Source organism: Netta rufina, assembly GCF_964035555.1.
Source record: "Netta rufina genome assembly, chromosome: 16".
Classification (NCBI taxonomy): Eukaryota; Metazoa; Chordata; class Aves; order Anseriformes; family Anatidae; genus Netta; species Netta rufina.
The window spans coordinates 7,960,334-7,985,627 of NC_140140.1; the positions used below are offsets into that span (position 1 = coordinate 7,960,334).

Consider the following 25,294-nt stretch of genomic DNA (forward strand, 5'->3'; position numbering starts at 1 on the left):
AGTTAAAGCCCAGGAGCCAGAGATCCCAGTTCCATTCCCATCTCAAACACACATTTCCGGTATGACCTGAGGTCAAGGTCCATACTTTCACGGAATAAGTAATATTTCTCCTACCAACATCATCCTAGAAATAATCTCTTTGAACCTCTTAATAAAGACTCCAGTAGAAATTAAGAGTTTGCAGTTACTCAGTGCTTAAAGCAACTGTCAAACACCCTTCCCTCTGACAGCTCACACCACTAGCAGAACTGTTCCTGCTATTAAATCCAGAGGCATTTAATTAAATAAAAGAGGGCAGGGCAGCTCACCATTGCCATGGAATACCAGATAGCCTCAGCTACGACCTGATCTCATCCCAGGCCAGAGACTGGAGCCCTGCATCCAGCACACAGCAGCGTGGGGTGCTGCTGAGCACCAGCCCCTGGAAGCCTCGGCATTCACTCAGCACCCAGACACCCTTCCTCAAGGGGAGGCCGGATCCCAACAGCACCTTGACAAGGGGCGGGTGTCACTCCGGCAAGCGTGCGATCTGAACACTATTTCATTCCCTACAGCCCCCAGGGACTCTTTAAAGCCCTTAAGCACCGGGCTGGGGCCTCCGGGCGCTGACCTGCCGTGACCCCGCCTCGCTCAGCACAGCCTGGGGACAGCAGCGGGGCGCGGGCCGGCCGGGAACGGAGCTCCCCAAGCTCCCCCCGCTCCCGGCTCCCTCGGCCGAGGCACAAAAGCGAGCGAGGGCCCGGGGCCACCTCCCGGAGCCCTCCCGCCTCTCGGGGCGGCGCCGGCCGGCGGCAGAGCTTCCCCGGCCGGGCGGAGCGAAGCACGGGGGCCCCGACCCCACGGCGGCAGCCACGGCAAGAAGCGGGGGGAAGGAAGCAGGGCCCGGGCCGCTGGGTGTGTGTGTGGGGGGAGCAGCAAGCGGAGCTGAGCGGCGCAGGCAGGCGGGGGCGCGGCATCCCCCGCCGCGGAGCCATGCAGGGCCCGGCCCGGCCCCCCGCCCGCCCGCCCGCCGCGCCCCCGGGCACTCACTCACATTGCTTGAGGAGCTCCAGACACAAAGCCATGGGGAGACACAAAGGAGGGGCGGAGGGGACCGGAGAACACGGGAGAGGCGCGGCGCGGGGGGCGCTGCTCGGCCTCGCCCCCTAGGCTGAATTAATTATGGGGGTGGGTGGGTGGATGGGTGGGTTGGGGGGGCGCTGCGGGCCGCTCGGCCGCGGCGGGGAGGTCGGGCCCGGCGGTAGAAGGGCGGGTGCCGGGGCTGGGGCCGCGCTCGGTGCTCCTGCGGCCGCGGCCGGCGAGAGAAAGGAGGAGACGCGCGGAGCCGCCGCACTCACCGCGCCCGCCCGCCGCTCCGCCTGCGCGCTGCGGGCGGGGCCGAGCCTTTAAAGCCGCCGCCACGCCCCGCGCGTCACCGCGCAGGCGCGGCGGGAGCGGAATTGGCCCCGCCCCCTCCTCTCTGCCCCGCCCCCTGCCCCGCCCCGCCCCGCAGGGCGCGGGTTCGGCTCCGGGCGGGGGGCGCGGGGCCGGTGGGGAGGGGAAGGGGAAAGGGAAGGGAGGGAGGGCACCCCTGGGTGCTCTGGGTTTTCCCGTGTTACTGCTGGCTCCTTGCAGCCAGCACGGCTAAGAGCAAGCTACGAGACAGCCTTGGCTTCCTGACTGTGCTGCAGCTCCCCCTTTCTGAGCATCTGCCCCAAATTGGTGGCAGCCCAGCTCCTGCGGTGCCACGAAGGGTGCAGGCAGCTGAAGGAAAGGTTGCTGCACTGGGTGCTGCCTGGAGTAGGGCTAAAACGTGGCAGCAGAGAGCACCCAGTGCGGCCTCACTGCTGCAGGACGGAGGTATTGTTTTGGTGGTGGAGTTTAATGGCAGGGTTACAGCCCTGGAGCAGCGTTAGGGGGTTCCTGGGGAAAAGGGAACAGGCTGGGGCTCAGGGTTTGGTAGCGGAGTTTCCGTAATAACAAGGAAAAGGTTAGAGATGAGAAATGAGCAGATTAGTATGGAGAGAAACAGATGTCATGAATTTCTTTGTGTCCTGCAGAACAGATCATGGAACATACATACCCACCCTTTCCCTTACAAGTGCTCAAGGAGCACACACCATAAATCTTTCTCTGTTGTGCACACACGCACACAACTCTCTCTCTCTCTCTTTAATCTCTTTCCTGCTGCTATGTCAGAGAAAGCTATTTCTGGAACGTGAAATCTAGGTCAAAAAGAAGGAGAAAATCTGAAGGAAACGGTAACAGTCTCTCCCTTCAAAGGCCATATGGGGTCAGCCCTGGTTGATACGATTAGCGAGGGGCCACTCCGGTACCTTACTGCTCAGCTGCAGCTCCTCACACCCCGGCTGAGCAGTGTGTCCTGGCCTGTGCCTTGCTTTCCTCTGCATTCAAACCTCTGGCTCTTCCCCACCAAGGGAACGCTCTGCTCCAGCTCCAGGTGTGCCTGTGGCCTCTGTGGCTGCTCGGCTGAGGGAGGAGAAGAGCACAATTTGTCTATTTGGGACCTGCAGAGGAGGAGGAGGGCAGTCTTCCCTCGAAAGCTGTTGCTTCATCACTTTTCTGGAAGCCATGGAAACTCGTTCCACAGCAAAGCAGCCTTTGGGGGTTTGGGCAGCTGCACGGTGCTGCTGTCCTGTGACACAGCGTGGAGGTGTGCAGGTGCTTTGTCTCGCCGTGCCCCTTCCTGCAAGAGCCCTGCACGGGGCTGTCAGTGCCAGGGCTGGGATCTGCCTTCCCCCAGGGCAGGGCAGGGTTCCTGGCCCGGCACAGGTCCTGGGAACCATCTCACTAGCTGGGTTGTGGAAAAAAAAAAGCAATGCAAAGGAGACACAAAACCGGCTAGAGGCAGAAGAGGAGCTATTCTGTCATGCCTTTGAGGAGTATCTATTCCAGGTAGAGAGCCTCATACCCGCTTGGGCTTGGCAAAGCCATGGCCTGTGGATGGGCACAAGGTGTGTGCAACCCTGGCCGCTGTAGGCACAGGCCTCGTGCCTGCTTCTGCTTGGAGCCAAGGACTGGGCTTCTTTGGGCTCCTTCTGCACCAGGTTCTGTGACTCCCTTGCCAGGCTGGGCTCAGGGGCTGCAGCCTCTGCTCCACCGGTCCTGCTGCCATGGGGCCAGCAGAGAGGGAGAACTGGAGGGCGCCTCCAGATGTCTTTTGTTTCAGCGACCCATAGGGAAAACAGGTCAACAGAGCCCAGGCCTTGAAGGAGGAGGCAGAGCTGGATCTCCTGGCCTCCCTGGAAGAGATCTGGGCACAGAGTAAGGAGACGGGCACTTCTGGGAACAGGCTGCTGAATCCCAGGGCAGGGTGCTGCCATGAGCAAGGCTGACATTACCAAAAAGCATCAGGAGAAGAGCTTGAGCAGGGACTGGTTTGGTGTAAGCTTTCCCTGCTGTCACTGGGGCATAGGTTGGAGGCTGGGCTGGGGTCTCCCCTTATTTTTTTGTGCTTTGCTCACCTCTCTGCTTTCCCTCTTATCCTGGACATCAAATATTCAAGGCCCTTTGAGTGCAGCTCTGTATCCTCACGCAGTCTATTAAGCAAGCAATTCCCAGTAATGCCTCTAATAAGAAGGAACTGGGGCTGGGGAGCCCTTTGTAATACACAGGAGTCTCTGTGGCTGTCAGCAGAACGCCTGGCAATTAGATGAATAGGTTTCACTGGGGCTTTCAGTCTCCCGCTTTGCAAAGCACAAAGCTTTGTTTAAGGCTGATCAAGGGCAGCTCATCATCTGTCTAGCTGGCTGTCAAATGGGAGTTAATTGCCCTGTAATATGCTAGTGACACAGGAGTTTGTCTGCGCACACCGCAGACCCTGAGGCTTGCAGTCCTCCAGGAAATACAGCCTGCTGCATGTCCTCTTCTCCTCAGCTGGGGGCTGAACCCCCACAGTACTGCTTAGCTTTACCATTTGGCCCTTCGAAGATCAAGAAACCTGTGTTGAGGCACAGCACTCCTGCAGCTGGTGCCTCTGTAGGATGTGTTTGTACAGACAAGAAACCCAGTCCTCCCCTTGGTGACCGGGAACACGATGGGAGCAGTTCCCTTGGGCCAGTGCGTGGATGGTGATAAGGAAGGTGCCCACGGGAGGGGAACAGGGGGAGGACTCCCGGTTGTTTCTTCCCAGAGCCCAGCGTGGAGCAGGGGCCACAAACAATTAGTCCTGCAAGCGGTGGGACGTCCACTTCCCTCTGTTGCTCTAGCTTGATGCTGTCAAGCTGCAAGGTACCCATGTGCTGCTCAGGCTGTGCAGCACCGCAGCCAGCAGTTACAGCCTCAGGGATGAACACATGCATTTGTAGGAGGAACTGGGACCATGTGGCTGATTAAAGGTGTGACTGCTGTCCGGATATGTCTCCTGCCTTCCCCATTGTGCACGCACACAAACACAGATGCTCTTCTCTGCTCCTCCTCCTCCTCCCCCCCCTACCCCACCCCCCATCAAATCTGTTTCCCTCCCGAAGCCCCTGCAGCAAAAGTAAAGGGATGGAAGGTGTTCTGAAAATCAGCAAATCTCCGCTGGGTCATGTCACAGAGAGGTGACGCTTGAATGGTGGCAACGAGTCATTTTGAAAGCCTTGAAAGCCCCTTCCTGTGCTCCACCTGCTGTTGTTTGCCAGCACTGGTGGGGGCTTGCAGCAGTGCTGAGCTCAGCATCCTCTGCGCTGTCAGGAGGAGCAGGGTGGGAGTGGGCTGTGCTTGTGGGTTGCCCGTGCTCCCCTTCCTGCTCCCCCTCCCTACTGCTGGGTCGTGTGCTCTCCAGTGCCTCCATGCCGGGATCACCCTGCCCTGCTGGACCTGTCTGGGTGTCCCTGTGGCTGACAGGGCTTGCTGCTTGAGATGCTGTCTCTCACTCCTGCCTACTCTGCGGTCTGCCTAGTATTACCATATCCAGAGCATCATCTTTTCATCTGTGTTCCTAAAAGCATTCCTGAGAGTCACACAGCCTCCTTTCAGCTCATCACGGGGCTGAAGCAGCAAGTTGGATCTGTGGATGGAAACCATGTGCTCTGTGCAGCCTGGCTGAGGACAGAGCGCTGCCGCTGCTGTCCCAGGCTCATGGTGACACCACTGACAGGGTGCAGCGGGTGTGCTGGGCAGGCAAGAGGGGAGACCTCTGCTCCTCTGTGTTACAGGTGAGTGTCATCTGGGGCACTGGCACCTGGCAAGGAGCTGGGAGCAACAGTGCACCAGCTCTGCCCTCTGAGGCTTCCCTGATGCCAGGTCCACAGGGTCTGAGCTGCCCTCGCTGTACCTTGCTGTGTTGGGATGGTGACCCCAGCACCCTGGCAAAGTGATTCACCCCAGCAGCGGTGCTCAGTGGGGCAGAGCTGGCTCCTGCAACCATTCTGCAAAATTACCGGCTCTGCTGCAGTGCTGGGAGAGGCAGCCCAAGGGTCAGGAACATCTGAACAGTGCTGCCTCCAGCCTCTGCCCTGCCCAAGGGGAAGGAGTTGCCCTGGAGTCACCTCTGAGGAAGAGGCCGGGCTTTTGTCCAATACCGTAGTTACTAATCAAAAGAGAAGGGCCTGCCTGGAGTGAGTAATGCCAGAAGAGGCATCTAGAGGTGGGCGTACGGTGTTAACCACTCAGGGACAAGAACACAGGCTACAGGTGCTAGGCACTGGAGCTCAGAAAGGCTCCTTAATGCCTTGAAATTCAGAGCAAGACCTGTTTGTACCTCACACCAGAGATGTCAGACGGGGGTCTCTAGGTTAGGACGTTTGAGGGGTGAGGGACATACACGACTAGATGCCTCAGACATCTGTGTGGCTGCCGCCACCCAGCATGTCTCCAGGAAAGAAATCCATTGGAGCCAGTCCAGCCAAAGGATAAACTCCCAGCACCTCCTTGTCAGAAGGTTTTGGAAGACTCTCCTCCAGGCTATAATGCCAGCAGCAGCCTGTGGGCTGGGGGTGGCCAGGTGACACTGTCACTGTCACCTCTTCTGCCCTGGTTGCTGCACGGACTGAGCCAATGCTTGGGCTGTGCAGGAGCACCTCTGGCCATGTACACTCCTCTCCTAGCTGGGCATGGTCTGGTCTGCCTGCGACTGCTGGGCAAAAGCACAAACCCTGAGGGTCCAAGGGGGCAAACTTGCACTGTTCACCTTTTTCCCCAGACTTGGCACCCCAGACCTGTTTTTGGAGTCTTGCCCTGTATGGGAATCTGCAAAGAAACAAGACTTACCAGGAGTGGCTGAGGAGACTGGGGTTCAGTCTGCAGAAAAGGTACCTCGTCGTTCCCTACAACTACCTGAAAGGAGGCTGCAGTAAGGAGGGTGTGGGTCTCTTTTCTCAGGGGACAAGTGATAGGACACAAGGAAATGGCCTCAAGTTGTGCCAGGGAAGGTTTAGATTGGACGTCAGGAAGAATTTATTCACAGGGAGTGGTTAGGCATTGGAAGAGGCTGCTCATGGAAGACAGAGATGCCATCCCTGGAGGTATTTAAGGAATGTGTGGTCATGGCAGTGAGGGACATGGTTTAGTGGTGGACTTGGTACCATTAGGTGATGGTTGAACTTGATGGTCTTATGGGTCTTTTCCAACCTAAGCAATTCTATGATTCTGTTGGAAAAGACTTTGGGTGAACCCCAAAGCCTTGTCACTTCTCTGCCACTGAGGGATGGAGGCAGATATCTTCTGCCTTCCCTCCTTCTGTCAGCCCCAATTTCTACCTCTGGCAGAAGGGGCTGAAGAGATCAGGATTCACTCAGACTCTGGGGAAATGAATGCTGAGTCCCTGACCTCAATTTTTGCTTTCAGGAATTTCAGGGAGAGGCCAAAGCTGCCAAGCGCAGCCCAGACTGGAGGAATTACGGTCAGACGCATAACGGAGAGGAGGAGGAGGAGGAGGGAAGCTCTCAGCACTGCAGGGCAGCAGGACTGCACCCACAGCCCCGTGGGACTTGGGGTGAGGAGGGCAGGCAGTGCTCCCCACACGCAGCAGGGTGAGGTGGGCATCCCATGGGGCGCTCCCAGCCGCAGTGCTCCCAGCCGGGTTTGCCTTCACTGAGCGAAGGCGCTGAGTCCGACCTCTGCAGCCTGCAACAACTGTGCAACCAGAGCCTGTCTGCCATTTCAGCACCACATCCAGGGGCTTGGGCACTGCCATCCTGGCAGCATCCCTGCCGTGCTCTGCCAGCACACAGCAAACTCCGAGACGCAGTCCCCGTGGAAGTCTTGGACAACCGAGGCTGGAGACACCCTGCAAGGTGTCTGAGGGCAGCGCCCTGCACCCCCAGCACCTTGGGCACTCACACCCCATCCCCACGACTGCCGTGGCCTCGCTGGCACTCACTGTTGGTGGGCAGGGTCCTGCTGCCGCTGAGGCTGCCCGCTGGTGGGGGGGAGATGGAGCGGATGGAGCCGGTGTCCTCGTCCTGGGAGCAGCCCGCCTGGATGGCTCGGAGGTAGCTGTGGCTCCGGGAGCGGAAGTAGCTGGGCAGAGGCAAGTCCAGCACCTCGGCGGCAGCCGACTCGGCCTCGCTGTAGGTAGAGTCACAGACCGCCTCATACTGCTCCCCCAGCTCCGGCTCTCTCGCCTGCACAGGAAGAGGGGCAGAGCAGTCACCCCCTGCCCAGGGCTGGGCCCCTTCCCTTCCCTCCTGCAGCTTTCTCCGCTCCCCTCCGTGTGGTGGCTCCCAAGCGATCTCAGCCAGACACAGGCAGAGCTGGAGGAGCAGCGCTGGCATGGGGGTCCCGGCCAGGGGAGAGGGGCTCCTCCTTCCAGGCCAGAGGATCCCTGCGGGAGCAGGAGACGCTTAGCACCATGGTGCCAGTAAAGCACTCCCTGAGATGGGGAGCAGGAGAGAGCTCGGTGCAGGCTGAGACCTGAGCAGGGAAGCTCCACTCCCTGCTTCCCTGCTGCCTCCACCTCCCCTGGCCCGGCCCTGTCCTTGGGGGGCAGTAGCTGATCCAGCTTCAGCTCGGGAGACTCACCCAGATCAAACCAGAGCCAGCCTGGAACAGCAAGTGTTTTGAAATACCGATGATGAGAGATGCTGAGGTTTGCCCTGTCAGCCACTTCCACCTCTCCTGGCCCTTTCTTTGGCTTCAAGGACAGGATTTATGACCAGTGCTGGCATCTGTAGCCTTTCCCCGAGCTCCACAGGGTTTGGCTGAAAAAAAATCATCACGATCCCCAAAAACACCCCTGAACCCTCTGCTGAGGCTGGGGGGACCAAACTGTCCAGTCGCCCTGCAGTGCTCTGGGCTGGGGAGTGCATCGTTCTCCTCCTCCTGTGGCCCTGGGCAAGGGTGCCCCACAGCTGCCTCGCACCCTGCAGTGGGGGTCCAGGGAGACCTAAGGAAGCTCCATGAGGAAGGAAGAGGGAATGGCAGCGGGACGGTACCTGCTCTCCATGGGTAAATATCTGAGGGATAAGTGAGGGGGGTCCAAAGATCTGGAAGAAAGAGTTGGAGAAGGTTAAAGGCCAGGAAAGGGGCAGCCCTCACAGAGACAGCCATTGCACAGGGACCAAGGACAAGGGGAGCACACAGCCCTTTCCTTTGGGCCACCACTGCTGACACTTCGGTACAAACTTCAGAGCCCATAAGATGCCAAACAAAATGCCTCACAGGCCCCACAAACAAGGCACAGCAAAGCTCCACGGGACGCCTCTGAGATGGAGATAAGCTGCTGATGCATTCAGCACATTGTATGCACTGTATATTAATATATACACACACGGGGCATACTGGCACTCTAACAGCAGAAACACAACGCCCTGACTGGGGCACCCCTGGGCGCACACAGGGTGCCTGTGGCTGTGGGATGAGGTGTGTGGCTCCTGGTTAGCACCCTGCAAAGCCCCAGCACTGGCCAGTGCTCGTGGCATGGCCAGGAGCAGCGATGGCCCTGTGGCTGCAGAGCTGGGTGCACGGGCAGGCTGAGCACTGCGCATCAGGGAAACCATCCTTTGCCCTGCTGGGACTTGGGCTGGCCACCTTGCTGCTATCTCCTCTGCCCCTGCACCAGGAAGAGGCCCCATGGAAGCAATGCTCCCTTCTCTCCACAGCAAAGCCATGGCACACATTTGGCATATGGACAGCTGCCTGACAGACACTGCACTGCCTGCCAGGAGGAATCCTTTCTCCCCATCTCCTGGCTGTTCCCTCCATCCCCGCTCTGCAGAGCACAACCACCCCAGAAGCTCCTCCCTTCACGAGCTGCTCAAGATGACCCATCTTGGGAAGAATCCAGGTTCAAAATGTACCTCAGGGAAGAGGCTTGGCTCTGGGGGCCAGGTCTGGCCATCCTACATAAGGCACAGCTCAAATTGTGTCTCAGCAGTGTTGTGGGTCAGCAGCTGGCTCTGTCTGGCAGCAGGTCCCTTCCTGTGAGAGGTGGATGCTGGCACACATCAGATGAACCCCGGACTTCCAGAGGTTTGCAAGGTGGAGTTCAGCTTGCACAAAGCCAGGCAGAGTGGACTTGTCTTTGAGAGACAGATATGTTTCTGTATGGGAGGATGCTAAGTCTTGCTGGACAAACAAAGAAGATGTTGGGGGTCACCCAAAAAGGAGGGCGGAGGAGGAGCTGCCTACAGCACTTATGAAAAGGCAGGTCAGGCCAGCACACACGAGGTGGCTGTACTAGCTCCACCCTGAATCAAGAGTTATGCAGTTTGTGAGAGGCCTCTAAATCCCAGTTCAGCTGCAACTGGACTGTCTTTGGTTTGGAGGAAGGCAGGCAAAGCACAACTGATGACACCAGCCCCATGCCTGAGCTGGTGCCGTGGCAGTCAGTATGACAGAGCTGCAGGTCTGGGTCTGGAAAGGAGCATCTGCAGGGCACTTCCTGGCACAGTGCAGGCTGCTCAGCCCCTCGAGACACTTCTGATGCCTTCGTGAGGATGCTGCACTTGTCTGCTAAATGGCAAACATGGGGTGGGGGAGAGCACAGACTCAGCTTGCCCGTGGTTTCCCCTTCCCTGCAAAGGCCTGGCTTTAGACACAGGTTTACATGCAAAGGACAGGAATGCAATGGGCCTGACCTCTTTCTCTGTGCGACAAAACATCCAGAACACTTTTATCAATATACAAGTAACGAGACTGACCACAAGGAACATGTATGCCCACAAGCAATGCTCTGTGCCTTTCCCCAGAGCTCTCCACAAATGGCTCCAGCTGCAGGTAGCAGCAGCAGAAGCCAAAAGTGTGTGGCTGGAGCAGCTGGGTGGGGATGGATGTGGGTTCAGAGCCCTGTGCACCTGGAGGGCAGTGCCAGCACACACTTCTTGCCCTCCTCCATGCTGTGCTTCCTGGTGTTCAGCCCACTTTGTTAACCTTGTGCTGCCTCCCTTGATCAGGGAGCACTGGCAGCGTGTGGGGAGGCAGACTGGAGCAGCATGGAAGGGGAGCATGTGTGTGTTATGTTCCCACGTAGGCACACAGGGACAGAGAAGGGACATAACAGAGGCCCAGGGTGACAGTGACACAGCTGGGCAAAGCTCATGGAGCCACTGATGCCCCAGACACTTCCTCCGAAAGGAGGGGTCCCCATCCTGGGGTGGAGATGAGCACATGGGAACTGTGCAACAGTCTTATGCCAGCGTGGGTTATTTCCTGGCTGCTGGCAGCTGGCTTACGGCCACAGGTCCTTAGCCACTCTGGTTTCATACCAAGGGGAGGATGGGACATAGCATGGGACCAGGAGTTAAACCCAGAGGCCATGGTCAGGGTTTGCTACCCACCATTAGTACCTCCACTGGCCCCCTTGGCTTTGTCTGGACTTCCCTGTGGCATGAGAACCAGGAACACACAAGACACACCCCCAGTTAGCTGGCAGGACAGCCTCCTGAATTCCAGGCACCTTGTGCCTCGGTCCAACTTGCTTCCTGAGGACGGGGCCCTCAGAGCAGAGCAGGATTTCTGTCCCCTGTGAACCTCTGCAGGGTCCCTGGCAGCTGGCCTCAGGCTGCGTGCTGCCTTCTGCACCAGTGAGGCTGGCCCAGGCTCTGTGCCCACTCCATGAGCGAACGGAGCTTGCAGCAGGAGTGGGCGGCTTTGCAGGCAGCTGCTAGGTGGTGCACAGCGTGAGCCTGCACAGGGAGCAGCCCTGAGCGAGCTTTGCCTCTTGCTGTGAAGCATGGGGGAGCTCTGGGCTGCCATACCCATGGTCACGGCTGCAGGGACTGCAACTGCACCAGCAGTGCTGAGAGGAGGCAAAAGCTAGAGCAAGAGAGGTCTAACGTGAATTAAGGAGCTGTCCCTGAGAGTTTAATAACACTGCCAGAGAACAGCACACCTGTTACTGGAATGCAACTGGTGCCTTATTTTTAGGGGGCAAAAGGATATTCCTCTTCCCATCAGCCAGCCTCCATTCTCTTTTGGGCTGGGTGTGCAGTGGGGTTTGCCTTCCTGGCATCTCACCTGGTTGATGCAACTGGACTCATTGACGCTGTCGGAGATCTGGTTGTATTCTTCCTCCCAGGTTGGGAACTTTGGAGGTAGGAGGATCTCGACAGAGTCCAGGCGGTCCAGGCTCCTGCAGCAGAGAGAGAGGGTGTGAGGGGCAGAGCTGGGGCTGTGCTGGAGCTGCTGGGGCAGCTAGACCACACTGCTCTGGCACCCTCTGCCAGGCACGGGTACGCACGGCAGCACTGAGCTGATGCTGTACACCAGGTCCTCCACAGCTCAGCCCTTGCTGCAGCTGCTGGAGAAGCTGGAAACACTTTCTCACCTTGCTGGCCACTGGCTTAAGCTAGTACATGGGCGAAGGTTTTGTGGGGTGCAGAAGAAGGAGAGGGGACAAAACCTTGTGTCCCCCAGCCCCCAGGAATGCAATGCAGATGCCAGGTTTGTCCAACCCAAGCCCAGGGAGCACATGGTATCTGTGCCAGCCCCCAGAGTCACAGCCTTGGCTACAGACCTGCTCCTGAACAGGCTGATGCTGGGGGAATCCTGCTCTTCCCTGCCCGGACTGGCAGGCAGAGGGTGGAAGGTGGTAGGGGGAACGATTTTTCAATGATATTGTTATTGACTTCACAATTAGAAACATCTTCAAAACTTTTTGATGGCTTTTGAGGGAGACCTCATCAATGTGTATAAATATCTGAGGGGAGGGTGTCGAGACAACAGAACTGGTCTCTTTTCAGTTGTGCCCAGCGACAGGACGAGAGGCAGCGGGCACAAACTGAAGGACAGGAGGTTCTGGCTCAATATGAGGGGGCAATTCTTGACTGGGAGGGTGACAGAGCACTGGGACAGGTTGTCCAGAGAGGTTGTGGAGTCTCCTTCTCTGGAGATATTCAAACACTTCCTGGATGCCATCCTGTGCAATGTGCTCTAGGTGATCCTGCCTGGCAGGGGGGTTGGACTGGATGATCTTCAGAGGTCCCTTCCAACCTCTGCCATTCTGTGATTCTGAGATTCTGTCTGTATAGAGGAACCCCAGAGTTTATCTGGAAGAAGCTCAAGGTGAGCCAAGCCTGGATGGCACTGCTTCAGGAGCAGAGGGGTTTGATTTTTCCAGAGCAGCTTCTGCTGCAGGCTCTGAGGGAAGAACTCCATCCCATACCCAGGGCTCAGCAGGAGCCTATGCAGCAGCAGTAGAGGAGCAGGGCTGTCAGTGAGCCTGACACAGCCAAAACCAGAGCAACTGTCCCTGCTGAAAGCTGGGTGCACAGCAGCCAGGAGGCAGGCGGGAGGATGGGAGGGATGTGGAGGAAGAGGAGAGGTCCTTGTCAGACCAGGCAGGTGTGTGGCAGCCCTGCACATTAGCTCAGTGCCATCTTTTACGCATGCACTTCTCTGGTGTGGTCTCTGTGCGGACTGCTGGGGCTCTGGGCATGTCGCAGGGGACAGACAGGCATGGTGAGGGGTGAGCTGCAGAGGATCTGCCTCTTAAACCACCTGTGGGCCCTGCAGAGCAGCATGGCGGTGAAGCTCTTGCCTCACCTGGGGGGGCTGTGGTGTGCAGGAGGTCAGTCTGGCTGTACCCCAGCAGGACGGAGTGCAGGGAGTGTCCTGGCCAGGCAGACCTCCAGGAAGGATGGTGGCACCTCCTGAGTCTCCATCCCAGAGCTGATGAGCATGGAGAGGGGCCTCTTCTGCCAGGGGTGATGGAGACACCCAGCCCCCAGAGGACTCACCATGGAGCTTGGCCACCCACCAAGGGTCCCTTGGCACTCTAAGCCCTGGGCTATCTGTTCAGCTTGTTGTTCCCCTCAGCATGACAGGGCTTTGTCCATGACCCCCTCGCCAGGATGAGGCCCAGCAGCCCTGGCTGAGGAGACTGAGGCCTGCAACGTGGGTGGGTGTACAGCCATGCCAGGGCATGGGGCCATGGCTCTGCTCTAGCTGCTGTCCCACCGGCATGCCAGGCTGGTGGGGGAAGCGGCCAGACCCTGCAAAAAACAGAGTGGCCACAGCTCCAGAAGGCTCCCTGGTGGGGGCAGAGCCGAGGGGGTGGTCAGCAGATGGCAGCTGTGCCCGTGCTCCAGGCTCGCCTGGTGCTGGGCCCCAGCAGCCCAGGTGAAGTTTCACACTCTGATGGACGTGACCTGAGTGGTTAATTAGCCCAAGCCAGGAAGAACCCAAATGTCTCAACTTGAGTATTTTACACCAGAGACCCCTGGACCCAGTTCTGCTTCCCCTTAAGTACGTGTGAGGCCATAGAGCAGGGATGGATTCAGAGCAGGGATTTCCAGGGCTCCCTGCAGTTAGCTTTGTCCCCGTCTCCCACTAGAAAACAGCATCTGCTCCACAGTCTGATGACACTGTGAGGGGTCTCCACACTGCCTGCTTTTTCCTCACTTCTCTGGTTCTATCTGCCAAACTGTGAGCAGTTCATCTGCAGCTGCTCCTGCCTCCTCCTGCTCCCGTGCCACTCATGTCTGGTGCTGACTACAGCATCTGAACTGCCCACAGCCTGTCACAGCCGCTGGGTGCTTTGTCCTGGGAAGCACAACCTCTGTTCAGGTGGTTCACACAGACCCCACACAGGGAGGGCTAGCCCCTTGTCCAGCACGTTTGCTGTGTTCCCCTTGCTCTGCAGGCTGGCTAGCTCAAGACGCTGTGAGTCTTCCTCCCTCCACACTGGGTCCCAGGCCTCTTAGTTCATCTCTCCTGTCTTCAGGGGACCACCCAGCCTAGTGTGTGAAGGGGGCACTCTCTGGCTGGTCCCAGACACCTTGGGACACCTGTGGAGCAAAGCAGATGGCACAGTTGCAGTAGCCTGTGGCCTGTGTGCCACATGGTCCCAGCCACACTGGCTGAGCATCTAAATAGCATCACTGGGTTGGGTTCTCCACAATCTCTTAGAGGAGCAGATCCTTAGCCAGAGAAAACCCACACAGCTCCACCAAAGGATTCCCCCCATCACCAAGAGGACAGGGACCTGGGGCAGACTCCTAGCACCAGGGCTGTTTGGAGTCACCAGGTCTCTTCAGTCCCCTGCCACATCTTCTTCTGTCACGCTCGTCTCCTCATCAGCCTGTCCCATGGCCAGTTGAGCTGGTGTGTGGGAGCTCTGCTGGGCTCTGATCCCCATGTGGGGTTTCCATGTGGGTGCTGATGACCAAACCCCAAGGACTGCTTCTGGGGTGGTCCCTGGGAACCCGTACAGAGCTCCTAGGGGAGCCCCAGAGTTACCTTTGGGTAGTGCTCTGCTCACTCAGGGACTGTTGGGTGGCCTTGAGGTAACTCTGCCTCCGAGCTGCAGTTTTCGGGGATGGTTTGGGGCTGGTTTCTGAGTCTTCACTATCATCATCCCCCATGGCTTTGATGTAACTCCCGCTTCGCATGCGCCGGCACGGGATCTCACTGTCTTTGTCCCGAGACAGCGTGTTGTTCCACTCCCCCTGAGGCACCTGCAAGAGTAAAGGGAGCATGAGCATTTGTGAGAGAGCATCTCTGGGACCAAGGGGACCATGGGGATTTTGGGAATTGGCAGCAAGGCCAAGTTTTGGACCCTCAGATGGAGCACAGGGAAAATGGGAAATGCAATTCTTTTCCAGCCCTCCCTTGACAGCTTGAGCCAGGCAGCCTTGCATTTGATTGCCTCCGTTTCAGCATCTACCCACACGCATTCACCCAATGACCACTGCAGACCAACTTCACACTGGACCATGCTTACACAGTTGATATAAGCTGCACAACATCAGACATAATAAGGAGGGAAGAGCCTCACCAGATTTGCACTGCACACTGGGACAGGAGCGGCACACATTCATTTAACACAAAGCCCATGCTTATTAAAGTAATTGCACACATTGTTCAGGTCAAAGTCTGTAAGAGCTGTCATAGACAGGACCTACGGATCAGAGCCCTGCCCCCCTTCTAAGGTTTCTGAGTTGAATGGGACTCCTAGTGTCTGAAATTCATTTCAAAAGCCAAGCCAGGCCCTCACAAATCCTAGAGCAGCTTGGTTACATAGGCTTTGTAGTGGTGCCTGCACAGAGATGAGTAACTTGTGCAAAAAAAAGCATTTCTATCTTCACTAGTGTGACAACTCTGCCATTAATTTAACACCATCTTTCATTCTCTCAGTAGAGATGGGCAAGCTAATGCTTTCCATGAGGCCTGAAGTGCTGAGAATCTCAAGGAACTAACACCATTGCCTGTCTGCCCTGCAAAGGGTTTACGTAGGTGACCGGAGGCATGGCCAAGGCACTGGGCCAGCAGCAGAGTCAGATGTCAGCCTAGGACTGATCAAAACAGGAGCCACACGTGGTGTGGGACAGTCCAGAAGAAAGATTGTGCTACCTGAGTTGTCAGGAGCAAGGAAGCGCCACAGCCAGTTCTTGGAACGAGGAAGCATGGTCAAGAAGTGAGGGTTGAGGTGAGGACTGAAACTATTTGCTGCAATGGTTCCCAAGGGATTTCATCTTCAGCAGTCTGCCCTGCTGTGTTTGCATATCCAGTGTGCAACAGCGTGGGAAGGCAGGCGAGCCTGGGGACAGCAAGGGTATTCCCCGAGACAGGGTCTGCCGTGGCTGGTTGGGACGTCCAGCACCCTGCAGTATCACCTGCAGCACTGACTGTAGCTACAACAGTACCAAATAGAGGTGATGGTGAGGAAAAGCCATAGAAAGTGGGTCTGGAGGAGATATCCTCTTACAAACACACACAGACCAGGACAGCCCAAGGCTGCCCAGTCTGCTGCGGGAAGCAGGCTGGCTGGAGAGTGCCATGGGGAGCAACAAAGGGCCATGTGCTGCATCAGCTCATGCTGTTGAGAGCATCCACATTTACTGTGCTGATGGAGCTGTTGGATTTACTCAGCTCCCTGGGGGGCTGTGGGACTAATCAGCCAGTGTTTATATAGTGCTTTGGGAATGCAGAGAGCTGAGTTGCAGCTAACTGTGATGAGCCAGAGCTGCTAAGCACCACTTGGTTCCTGTTCCCCACCTTGTTCACAGCTGCCCCAGCCAGCCACCCGCATGGAGTGGCCCTGAGGCCAGCCAGGAGGGATCCTGCTGGCTCCAGAAGAGCCTGTCCAACAGACTCTGAAGCTCTGAAATAGGGGATGAAGAACCCAGAGCATCTCCTATTATCAAGGGACAGACCTTGATAGTGACTGACGCAGCACCTCCCTGGTAGAATCTCTCGTGGAAGCTGGAACCCTGAGCTCTGCACACTGCCCATGTTTTAAAACAAGGACAAAAATGAAACGAGAGCTGCAATGTGTTACTTGTAGGCCTGGAACAGGGAAGATCAGGAGGCTCCACATAGGCTGTAGGGAGTCCTTGTGCACTTTGTTTCTCAGATGTATGCTTGGTCTCACCCATGGTTGTTTTTTTTTTTTGTTTGTTTTGTTTTTTGTGTGTGTGAAAGGAGTGGTAGCAAGAGGATGCCCAGGTCCACTACTCTTACAGGTGGCCAGTGGCCACAGAAAGCTCAGGATCCACCCTGCCCAGGGGGCTGCACTGGGGAGAAGTAGACAGCAGAGGATCTGCCAGGGCTTGGGATGCAGATTCCTCTCTGCCTGGTCTTGGTGCTGCATGGTGTCCCTTGGCACAGGCACTCGACTGTCCCTTGGAGCTGGGCTCCACTGGCACCATTCTGTGCAATACTGCTCTTCTGATCCTGTTATCATGAGCTAAGCACAGAAGGGACAGGAAAGAAGGGGCCACATGGGGGTTTCTCCCCTCCTTAAGTATGGAGCATTCCCCAGTCACCGAAACAAACGGAGCATTACCAGAAGTGAGGGAGCAGTGAAAGGGAAAATTCACCTCCTGGGCACTGGCAGGGACAGAAGAGCCCTGCTGTTCACATCACATCTGAGGGCACAGGGCAGAGAGACTTGCAGAGCAAGCAGGGTTCCAGTTTGCATATGTGACAGCTCCAACATGCAGCCCAGCCTGGCACATGCGGACATGCAGCACACATGAGCGTGGCACCCACGCTGAGGCACCCACGGAGCTGGCCTCAGCACTCAGGGATGCCTGTGCCATGCAGCCAGGCTGCAACATAAGAATGAGCTTGATGGGGGCACACTGCCGCTCCCTCCAGAGCTGATCCCTTGTGGTGTCCTGAGGGTTCCTTGTGGTCTCAGGTGTGTCCCCAAGAAAGAAAGCTGGAGCCCAGGCTGCCTACGTGCCTGACCTGGCCTTTTGGCAGGGGGGCTCTGGGAAGGACCAGGGCTGGGTTTTCTGCTCCATGGGAGCAATCAGCAGCATGTCTGACACTTAATAGGCTGCTTGCCCTGGCTTATGAATTCATGTTTGGTGCTTCTGGGGTGGTGAGGAAGCTTTGGTGTGGTCAGGGAGGCTAACCTGAATGAAGCTCCAAGCTAATGGACAGTGGTGTGACCCTGTACCCCAGGAGCACAGGGAGGCAGGGGGCTGTGTCGCTGGAGCTGGGGCCCTACATCCCCCTCCCCACAGCCCAGAACAGCCACAACCCCAACTGTCTCACTGCTTATTTTGGGAGATGGTTATGAGAGAGAAACACCCAGGGCATGAGCTAGGCTGAACCACAGCGTCCCCTGAAAATTCTGAAGGATGCTGTGGTGCCTGGGCAGCATGGAGGTGTCCCTCCCTTGCACACACTGTGTGTAAATAGGGTGGGCTGCCCAAAATGGACAGCACTGCCCAGATGGGGGCCTGAGTGCCTGTGGGGCAGAGGCTGCTGGGCCCTGCCTGCTCCTGATCTCTGCCGGCCCAGGGTATCTCTTGCTCCAGCGATCCCCTTGGGCACAGGCTGCCTGGCTGCTGGCCGTGCGTGGGGCCCACCAGGAGGGGAAGACATGGGGATGGGGAGCTCGGCCTCCATCTCTTGGGAGCTGTGCTCCAGACTTTCTTCCAGGCCATTGCCCTGAGGGCTGCTCCAGAGAAAGCCCCAAACTGAGGGACAGGGCTGCACCTGAGCGGAGCTGGGTGATCAGCTGCTCTCAGCTCCAGTGACCGACTGGTTCTGGGAATGGGCCTGAAGATATAATGAGAGCCCCAATAGTCTCTGATGAGTCTGGAGCCTTCCCAGGGCTTGCAAATGGAGCAGGGGAGGTGAAAAGCCTTAGGGTCTTACTCCAGCCTGGAGACTGGGGGACCCGTCCCCATTTTGCTTCTCCTGCCCTCCCTTGGGTCAAAATGGCATTTCTGCACCTTGGGGCCGGGCCCCACACACCGGACTCTGCAAGAAGGCAGAGGCACTGCAGGAGCGGGTGCTGGCAGAGGGCCTGTGCTACTCTGGAGGGACATTTCGCACATCGGAGGTGACTTCTCCACCTCTGCCTTAGGTCCCTTCTTACGCTAAGGGCTGGATGCAGGCTGGCCTGGGCTGGCCATGAGCACCCATGTTCTATTGGCTTTTGGGGGCAGGGGTACGTTATGTGCATCGTGTCTCCTGGACTCAGTGCCCACGGTGCTGGCTCTGTGCCCTACCCAGAGTTGTGGTGGGGGGCTGCCGGCCTCATCCAATAGCCCCAGGAGGGTCAGGGAGTGGAGGGAGCTGGGCAAATCTTCCCCTCAAAGCAAGATCCCTACCTGGCCGCTGCCTGCGTCGGTTGGCCCGGGGCTGAGGGGCTGGTCCCACCTCCGCGGGGGCTCGCTCGGTGGCAGTGGGGCAGCACCCGTGTCCTCCCAGCCGAGCGGTGGGGCTGCCCAGCTGCTGGCTGGGCTCACGCCACCCAGCTGTGCCCACAGCCCTCCGTCAGGCTGTCAAGAAACGGAGGCTCATTACATGGGTGGGGAACAAACCATCAGGGTGGTCTCTCATACCTGGGCCTGGCCAGAGCCTGGGGAATGAGTGAGCACTGGGCAAGGGCTGCGGGGTCTTGGCAGCTGGGGCCACCTGTGCTGGGCTCACACAGAAGGGGTCTGCGGCTTTTTAAACTCCTCAGTGAAAGGAGGGAGCAAAGAAAAAGAAACCAGGCCGAGGACATGTCTCTGACAACATACCTGATGCAATAACTCCCGCCACAATTTGATGTGCAGCAGTGGCCAGCAAGATATCAGAAGCAGTATGTGCTTCAATAATTCACGGCTCTTTAAAGCCCCTAAGCCTGCTGGCCACAGCCAGGGGAGCTGACGACACCTTTGCATTAGAAAAGTATGCTGGAGATTGACATCAGGTAGCCCATTCAATCATCCTGTCCCCTGCCTTCCCCCACCCAGGCCTGGCTTATTTATCTTCATTCCTATCTCCCAGGCCTGGGTTCTTCAGGTGCAGCTTTTTGGACCACCCAGTGACCATGGGGCTCCTGTGACCCCCAGCATTAGCCATGCAGGCCCTGCCATGCAAGCCGGGTAGCTGGTGCTGCCCTCTTCACCCCACAGCCCTGGGGTAAGCAGCAAAGGGAGCTGAGCCCCGCTGCGCTGCAGGTCCTACCAGCACTCCAGGGAAACTCTGTGGAGCGGGACTGATGGGGCACGCTGGCACGTCCTTGCGACACATGGATATAAGGGGTTAACATCAGTTATTACTGGAATCCTTCATGGGATGGTGGCAATGCTTGGCTGGAGGCCATGCAGTGCAGTGGCCCCTCGGTGTGCCTGGCTGCCTGGGCATCCCACAGAAGCAGCTGCCCGAGCATTGGGCTTGCCCCGGCCACGATGGCTGCAGGGTCTGAGTGGGCAGCAGGGCACGTGTGGTGCGAGGGGGTCTCCCGGCAAACTGGGCTCACAGCAGAGGGCACTGAGGCTGCTGCGGGGTGGGGAGCAGGGGGCTGGCAGGTCACCCGTGTTGTGGGCACTACATCTCCTGACCACACTGCTGTGGCCCAGCACAGGGGCTGGTGGAAGCCTGGAGCAGCCCGACCCTGACAGCGCCGTGTCCCCATGGAAGATGTGGTGGGCTGTCCCTGGGCATAGCTGGGACCTGGGTGACTTTACCCTTTCCATGTCCCCCTAGCCCTCTCCTGGCAATGCGACCTGAAGTGGCCGCTGAAACATCTGGAATTGTTTGATAAGTTCTGCCAGGCAATAGGGCGCCCACTGAGAGGGTGTCCCCTGCTCTCCTGCACTGTCCCCTCATGGAGCATGCCATAACCCGCCGCTGCACCCACCTGCAGGTAGTGATAGGCCAAGTCTTGATGGCAGGACTTGGATTTCAGCAAGGCTTTGTCAATCGTGGCTGAGGCCTTCTGGCACACTTCCCGGGCATGGCTGAGTGTCAGCGTGGACCAGGAGCCCCTCTTAATGTAGTTGGAGTCATTGTTGATGGGGATATTGGTGCAAGGGGTGACCTTGAGGTCATTATTGCTCTTGGAGGATTTCAGCATGTGCTCGCTGATGGTGTTGTAAGCATGCATGAAATACTTAGGCTGGCTGTGGTCCGGCTGCCGGCCCAGTGTCATGAGGCCCATGGGGTTGCGATAGCTGCAGGTGTCACTGTCTAAGTTGTCATCTGAGCTCCACCAGCCTGATATGTTGGATCTGGTCCTGCGCTTGGGCTCAGATGTCTTCGCTCGGTCTTTGCTCTTGCTCCTCCGGTTTTGCTTGGGGTCATCAGCCCCTTTCTTGCCATTCACATTGCCTTTGGTGGGGCCCTCCAGAGACTGGGACTTGGCAAACAGTTTCTGGACAGAGTGGACAAGGTGCCGGATCCGCCCGGGGCTTTCACTCCGGTGTTTTGCATCGCTCCTCTGAAACTGGAGGGTGCTGAAGCCATCTCTGTGGATGGGCAACTGCTTCTCAAACTGGTCGAGGAGGTTTGCAGGCAGGCGGTTGATTTTAGTGGCTTGGGCATGGCTCGGAAAAGGGTTCTCATCTGGGACCTCAAAGTGGGAGTTGTAATGGATGCGGGGGAAAGTGCTGCTGTTGGAGATCTGGTTGTTGAGTGGAAGGAGACAGTCTCCATGGAGGGTATTCTGGGCTGGGAACCGGGGGTCCATGGTGAAGGAGTCAGTGGGGCTGAGGAGATAAGGGTTCCTGTCCTGAGGGGCATAAAGAGAGTCTTGAGGGGAGTCCAGGTTATCGGAGAGGTGGCGGCTTCTATTATCTCCTAAGCCCTTCATGATCCCAGCGTTTTCTAGAGCATTGCTCAGGGATGGTGCAGCAGAGCCCGTGCACAAGTGCTGACCCTGCTCCCCGCAGAATCCTCTGCACCTGGAGGAAGAAGAGAGATGCTCAGAGGGTGCTGAGAAGCTCTGCAGCCCACTGCTCACTGTGGCAACCTTACCAGGGCTGTACCAGCTCTAAAAGCAAATGCCTCAAGGTTAAGGGATGAAGGAGAGAAGCAGGATAGGAGAGAGATCACACAGCAGGAGGGAAGGAGAAGGGGCATGAGAACCAGGGACTGGAGAGAACAGGGTACAGAATTGGAGCACAGGAAGGATTATTTCTTTTTAGTTGCATTTTGAGTGCTTGTGGGTCCCAGGGCTCATCCACATAAAGAGCCAGCTTAAATAATGCTGCTGCTATTTTTCTGGTCTCTGCACATGTTTATTTAATAAAGTCTCTTCCCTGGCCAGCATAACAAAAGATAGCAGGGCTACTGCCAGCAAATCACTGCTCCTGTCCCATTGGTTTGCAGGGGCTGGAGAAAAATCTGCTGTCAAACACTGCACATAGGCCTTGCCTGAGCCAAGGGAAGCTAGGAGCTGAGCATCCGGTCTGCTGCATTATGTTTTGTGTTTCGGTGGTTACTGGATTTCTGAAGGGAGCTGGCAGTCCTGCTCCGTGCTGCTTGCAGCTGCACTAATGTGATATGATGTCAAACGTCTCCTCTCCAACAAGCGCTGGTGTTTATGGCATGTTTTACCCCAGAGGAAAATGTTTCAGTAGCTATGATGAGAGCAGAGGTGTTTTTGAACTCTCCGAGCCTGACCTGAGAAGCTGTTTGCTGCTCAGTTGATCTTTTCTGCCCTGCTGCGTTGCTCCTGGTGGAGCTGTGCCACTCTTGCTCTGCCACAGCAAGGGGCTGAGGCTGGTTCTCCATGGGCCATGCAGCAGGTACAGGCATCCCTGCAGTGTGGTGGAGGGGACAGACTAATTTGTGTGGGGAGGGGAGCACCGAGGTGCACTGACTGTCCTGCTCTACTCAGAGGAATCCCCATCTGTGCTGGTTTATACAGTGAGAAAAGACAAACTTTTAAACTTTCAGTTTAAAGAGAGTCAATGAACATATGGATAAGCCAAGGTGATCAATCAATTAGTTGATTTCCTGTATTTAAAACTGCTTTGAAATCATGTAGTGTATAAGCTAATTCTTATTCCCTTAGACATTTTAGTTTAGTTTCTTGTTTTCGACTGAATGCAGTTTGAAGATAACTAGCAAACACTGAAGCATATTATGGGTGTAAAAATTCTGAGAAATGGGATCCTAGCTTACTTTTGCAAAATCCAGGGTGCCAAAACATCTAAATGTAGCTGAATGGCTCTTCCTTGGTGAGATGAACTGGCTGCCCTGGGGGCTGGGATGATGGGGGTCTGTGCAGATGAGCCATTTGCCAACCCTAGGTTGAGCCAATGTTCCTCAACATGCACCTGGAAGGGGAAATCATGCTTGGACCCTCAGAGGCCCCAGGGAGCTTGTGGGAGGAAAAAACATTGTTTGCTTATTCCTCAAGAAGCCAGTCAGATAATGGTGTGTCCCTGCGAGAAGCACAGTGGTGGCTTCTCCCTCTTGAGCTGCAAACTGTGCTCAAGTCTCCCGGAGGAACCTGGCCTACCAGCTAGGATTGAGCTGGTGTGGGGAACAGTCAGCAAACACTGGCAGATCATAGGAATTGACAGTCTTGTTTTCCTTCCTCACACAGAAAAATGTATTAATGATGAAAAGCAGATGAGGCTTTAAAAATTATTTGAAAAAAGAAAAAAAAAGAAGTGTCATGTATTCTGTAGCATGCTGGATTTGAAAACATGATTGAAAAGTCTGCCCAACTCTATCACTCCCATTGGGCTGGCAAGGGCTGCGTCTTTTTAAATAGCAGTGGTTTGTGGACAGCAGCCTGGGCTCTGCTCTGATGTGGAGACCACCATCCTTTGTCCCACAAATGCTGCTTCTTGGGGTCCTGCCAGCCCCTCACTGGGAATTCAGCAGTGTCCACTTCTAGGCAATGCAGCACTGGTCAATGTGAACTTGTGGCCTGCACTACTTGTGTCCCCAGGGGATTTGGTGGCCATGTGCCTTGGGTTTGAGGACATGGCTGTTATCCTGGGCTGACCTAGGGGAACTCTGACACCAAACCCACCCTTCTCACCAAAGCACAACATGAAACATCAGCCTCAATTGGTGTCCTGCTGCTCACGGGCCATCTTTGGGGACCATCCTCATGGGGAACATCGTGTTGTGCTCCTTGGCAGCTGGGTGCAGCAGCCTCTCTGGAGTCCCTTGCCCATGGGACAACACAGTGAGCCAGTGGAGCAGCAGAGGGGCTGTCTGGAGGAGTGCCCTAAAAGAGACACTCATGTGCCAGGTAGCCCAGCTCCCACTTTGTGCAAGCTGGCATCAGTGCAGTGACAAACAGGATGTGACAAAGCCATGGGAGATGTTCCCAGAGGAAACGCTCACTGTTTCTGAGAAGCCACGCATTTGGTCTCTGGACAGAAGAGAAGGACAAGGTATAGCTGGCTCTAGCCAAAGCCAGCTGCCAAGTTTAGAAAATTTAGAAAAAATTCAGTTGGCTGTGAATGGACACTGCCTGACTTGGAGGGGAAGCCCTGCAGGCAGCAGGGAGCCCAAATCCTCCTGGAATGCCAGCAAGACCTGCCCGAGCTTAGTTCTGCCCACTATGGCCTCTTTCTCTTCTTTTTTTCCTTCCTTCTGTTCTGCGGGTCCAGACTCCTGGCAAGGTTTTTCACTCTGGCACAGCCACACGTGGACATCCCAGCTCTGGTGGCTACCGTGCCACATTACTCTGTGGGAGTCAGACACTCCCTCAGGAGACAACACAGCTGCCGATTTGATTATAATGGGATGTCCCTGGATATTGATAATAAATATGTCTTTTCCTACAAAGGGCAGTCAATATTTGAAGAAGAAATCTCCCAGGGAATCTTGAGAAAGACTTCAGCCCAGTGTCTGCGTAAAGCACATCAGCATCACTGCTTTAGTATTCCCTGGGCACTGGGCCACAAATAAAGTAAAAATGCCCCTAGGATTAAAAATAAATAGAGAAATGAAATTAAATAAATTACACGAAAATAAATGAAATAAAATGAAAGCCTGAGTTGTAAGGGAAAAAAAAGTGGGGCCAGGGTCCGGCCTGGCTTGGGGAAGGCTCAAGAAGCAGAGGGGTGGGGAGGTAAGACTGAGGGGCTATTGGAACAAGTGGGCAGGGAGGAAAAGTGAAGTTTGTGCAAGGGTCTGGGAGGATGGAAGCAGAAGGGGAAAGGAGGTGGGTGGGCATGGAGCAGGGGAGGAAAGGGGGCACGCTCTCTCCCAGGCTGCTGTGCTCTTGCCAAGGGTGAACACTTGCTTCTGTATGGCAGAATTTATAATTCCCTTTCCCTCCTTTGGCCTCCTGCAAGGATGCCAACCAGTCCTGATCCTGTCCTGCTTGCTGTGGGCATCCCCTCACTTGATTGCCAGCTGCTATGTGGGATGCAGCCTCAATGCTGGGCATATGTGGGTCAAGGCTGGTGGGGCTGGTGGGGTGGTCATGGCTTTCCAGCTGCTGGCACCCACCTCACGGTGGCTGCTGCATCCTCTGTGAGCTGATTTCTCTTTACGATGAATTAAACTCTTTTCATTACAGTTCCCTTCTGCATCGCTTGACAGTTCCTCAAGAGATGGTGTTGGGGAAGGAACAAAACCAAGCCTCTTCCACACTTTTATTTATTTATTTATTTTTAGTTTGGAGAGATGAAAGATCTTGGCATTTTGACAATAAATCTCCCAAATCCATGACTCTGAAGCTCACAAATTGAGCAAGAGGAGGGACACTGTCAGAATATGC

The 25,294-nt window shown here is 56.3% G+C and overlaps 1 protein-coding gene across 5 annotated transcripts in view; it reads right to left on the bottom strand.

Annotated features, from left to right (window-relative positions):
* DLGAP4 (DLG associated protein 4) overlaps window positions 1-21,409 on the bottom strand; it is a gene marked incomplete at its 5' end in the record, with an annotated part of 62,356 nt that extends 40,947 nt beyond the window's left edge. The window contains 6 exons of one of the 5 annotated variants that reach the window (XM_084296472.1): window positions 7,307-7,550; window positions 8,361-8,411; window positions 11,383-11,497; window positions 14,605-14,822; window positions 18,939-19,109; window positions 20,459-21,409. In XM_084296472.1, coding sequence (XP_084152598.1) covers window positions 7,307-7,550; window positions 8,361-8,411; window positions 11,383-11,497; window positions 14,605-14,822; window positions 18,939-19,109; window positions 20,459-21,409 — 1,750 coding nt within the window. Of the gene's footprint in view, window positions 1-1,033; window positions 1,347-7,306; window positions 7,551-8,360; window positions 8,412-11,382; window positions 11,498-14,604; window positions 14,823-18,938; window positions 19,110-19,782; window positions 19,837-20,458 lie in introns of those variants that run through there. The other 4 variants (XM_084296473.1, XM_084296475.1, XM_084296474.1 and 1 more) reach the window with 4 other exon arrangements.
* Window positions 21,410-25,294: the final 3,885 nt, after the last annotated feature.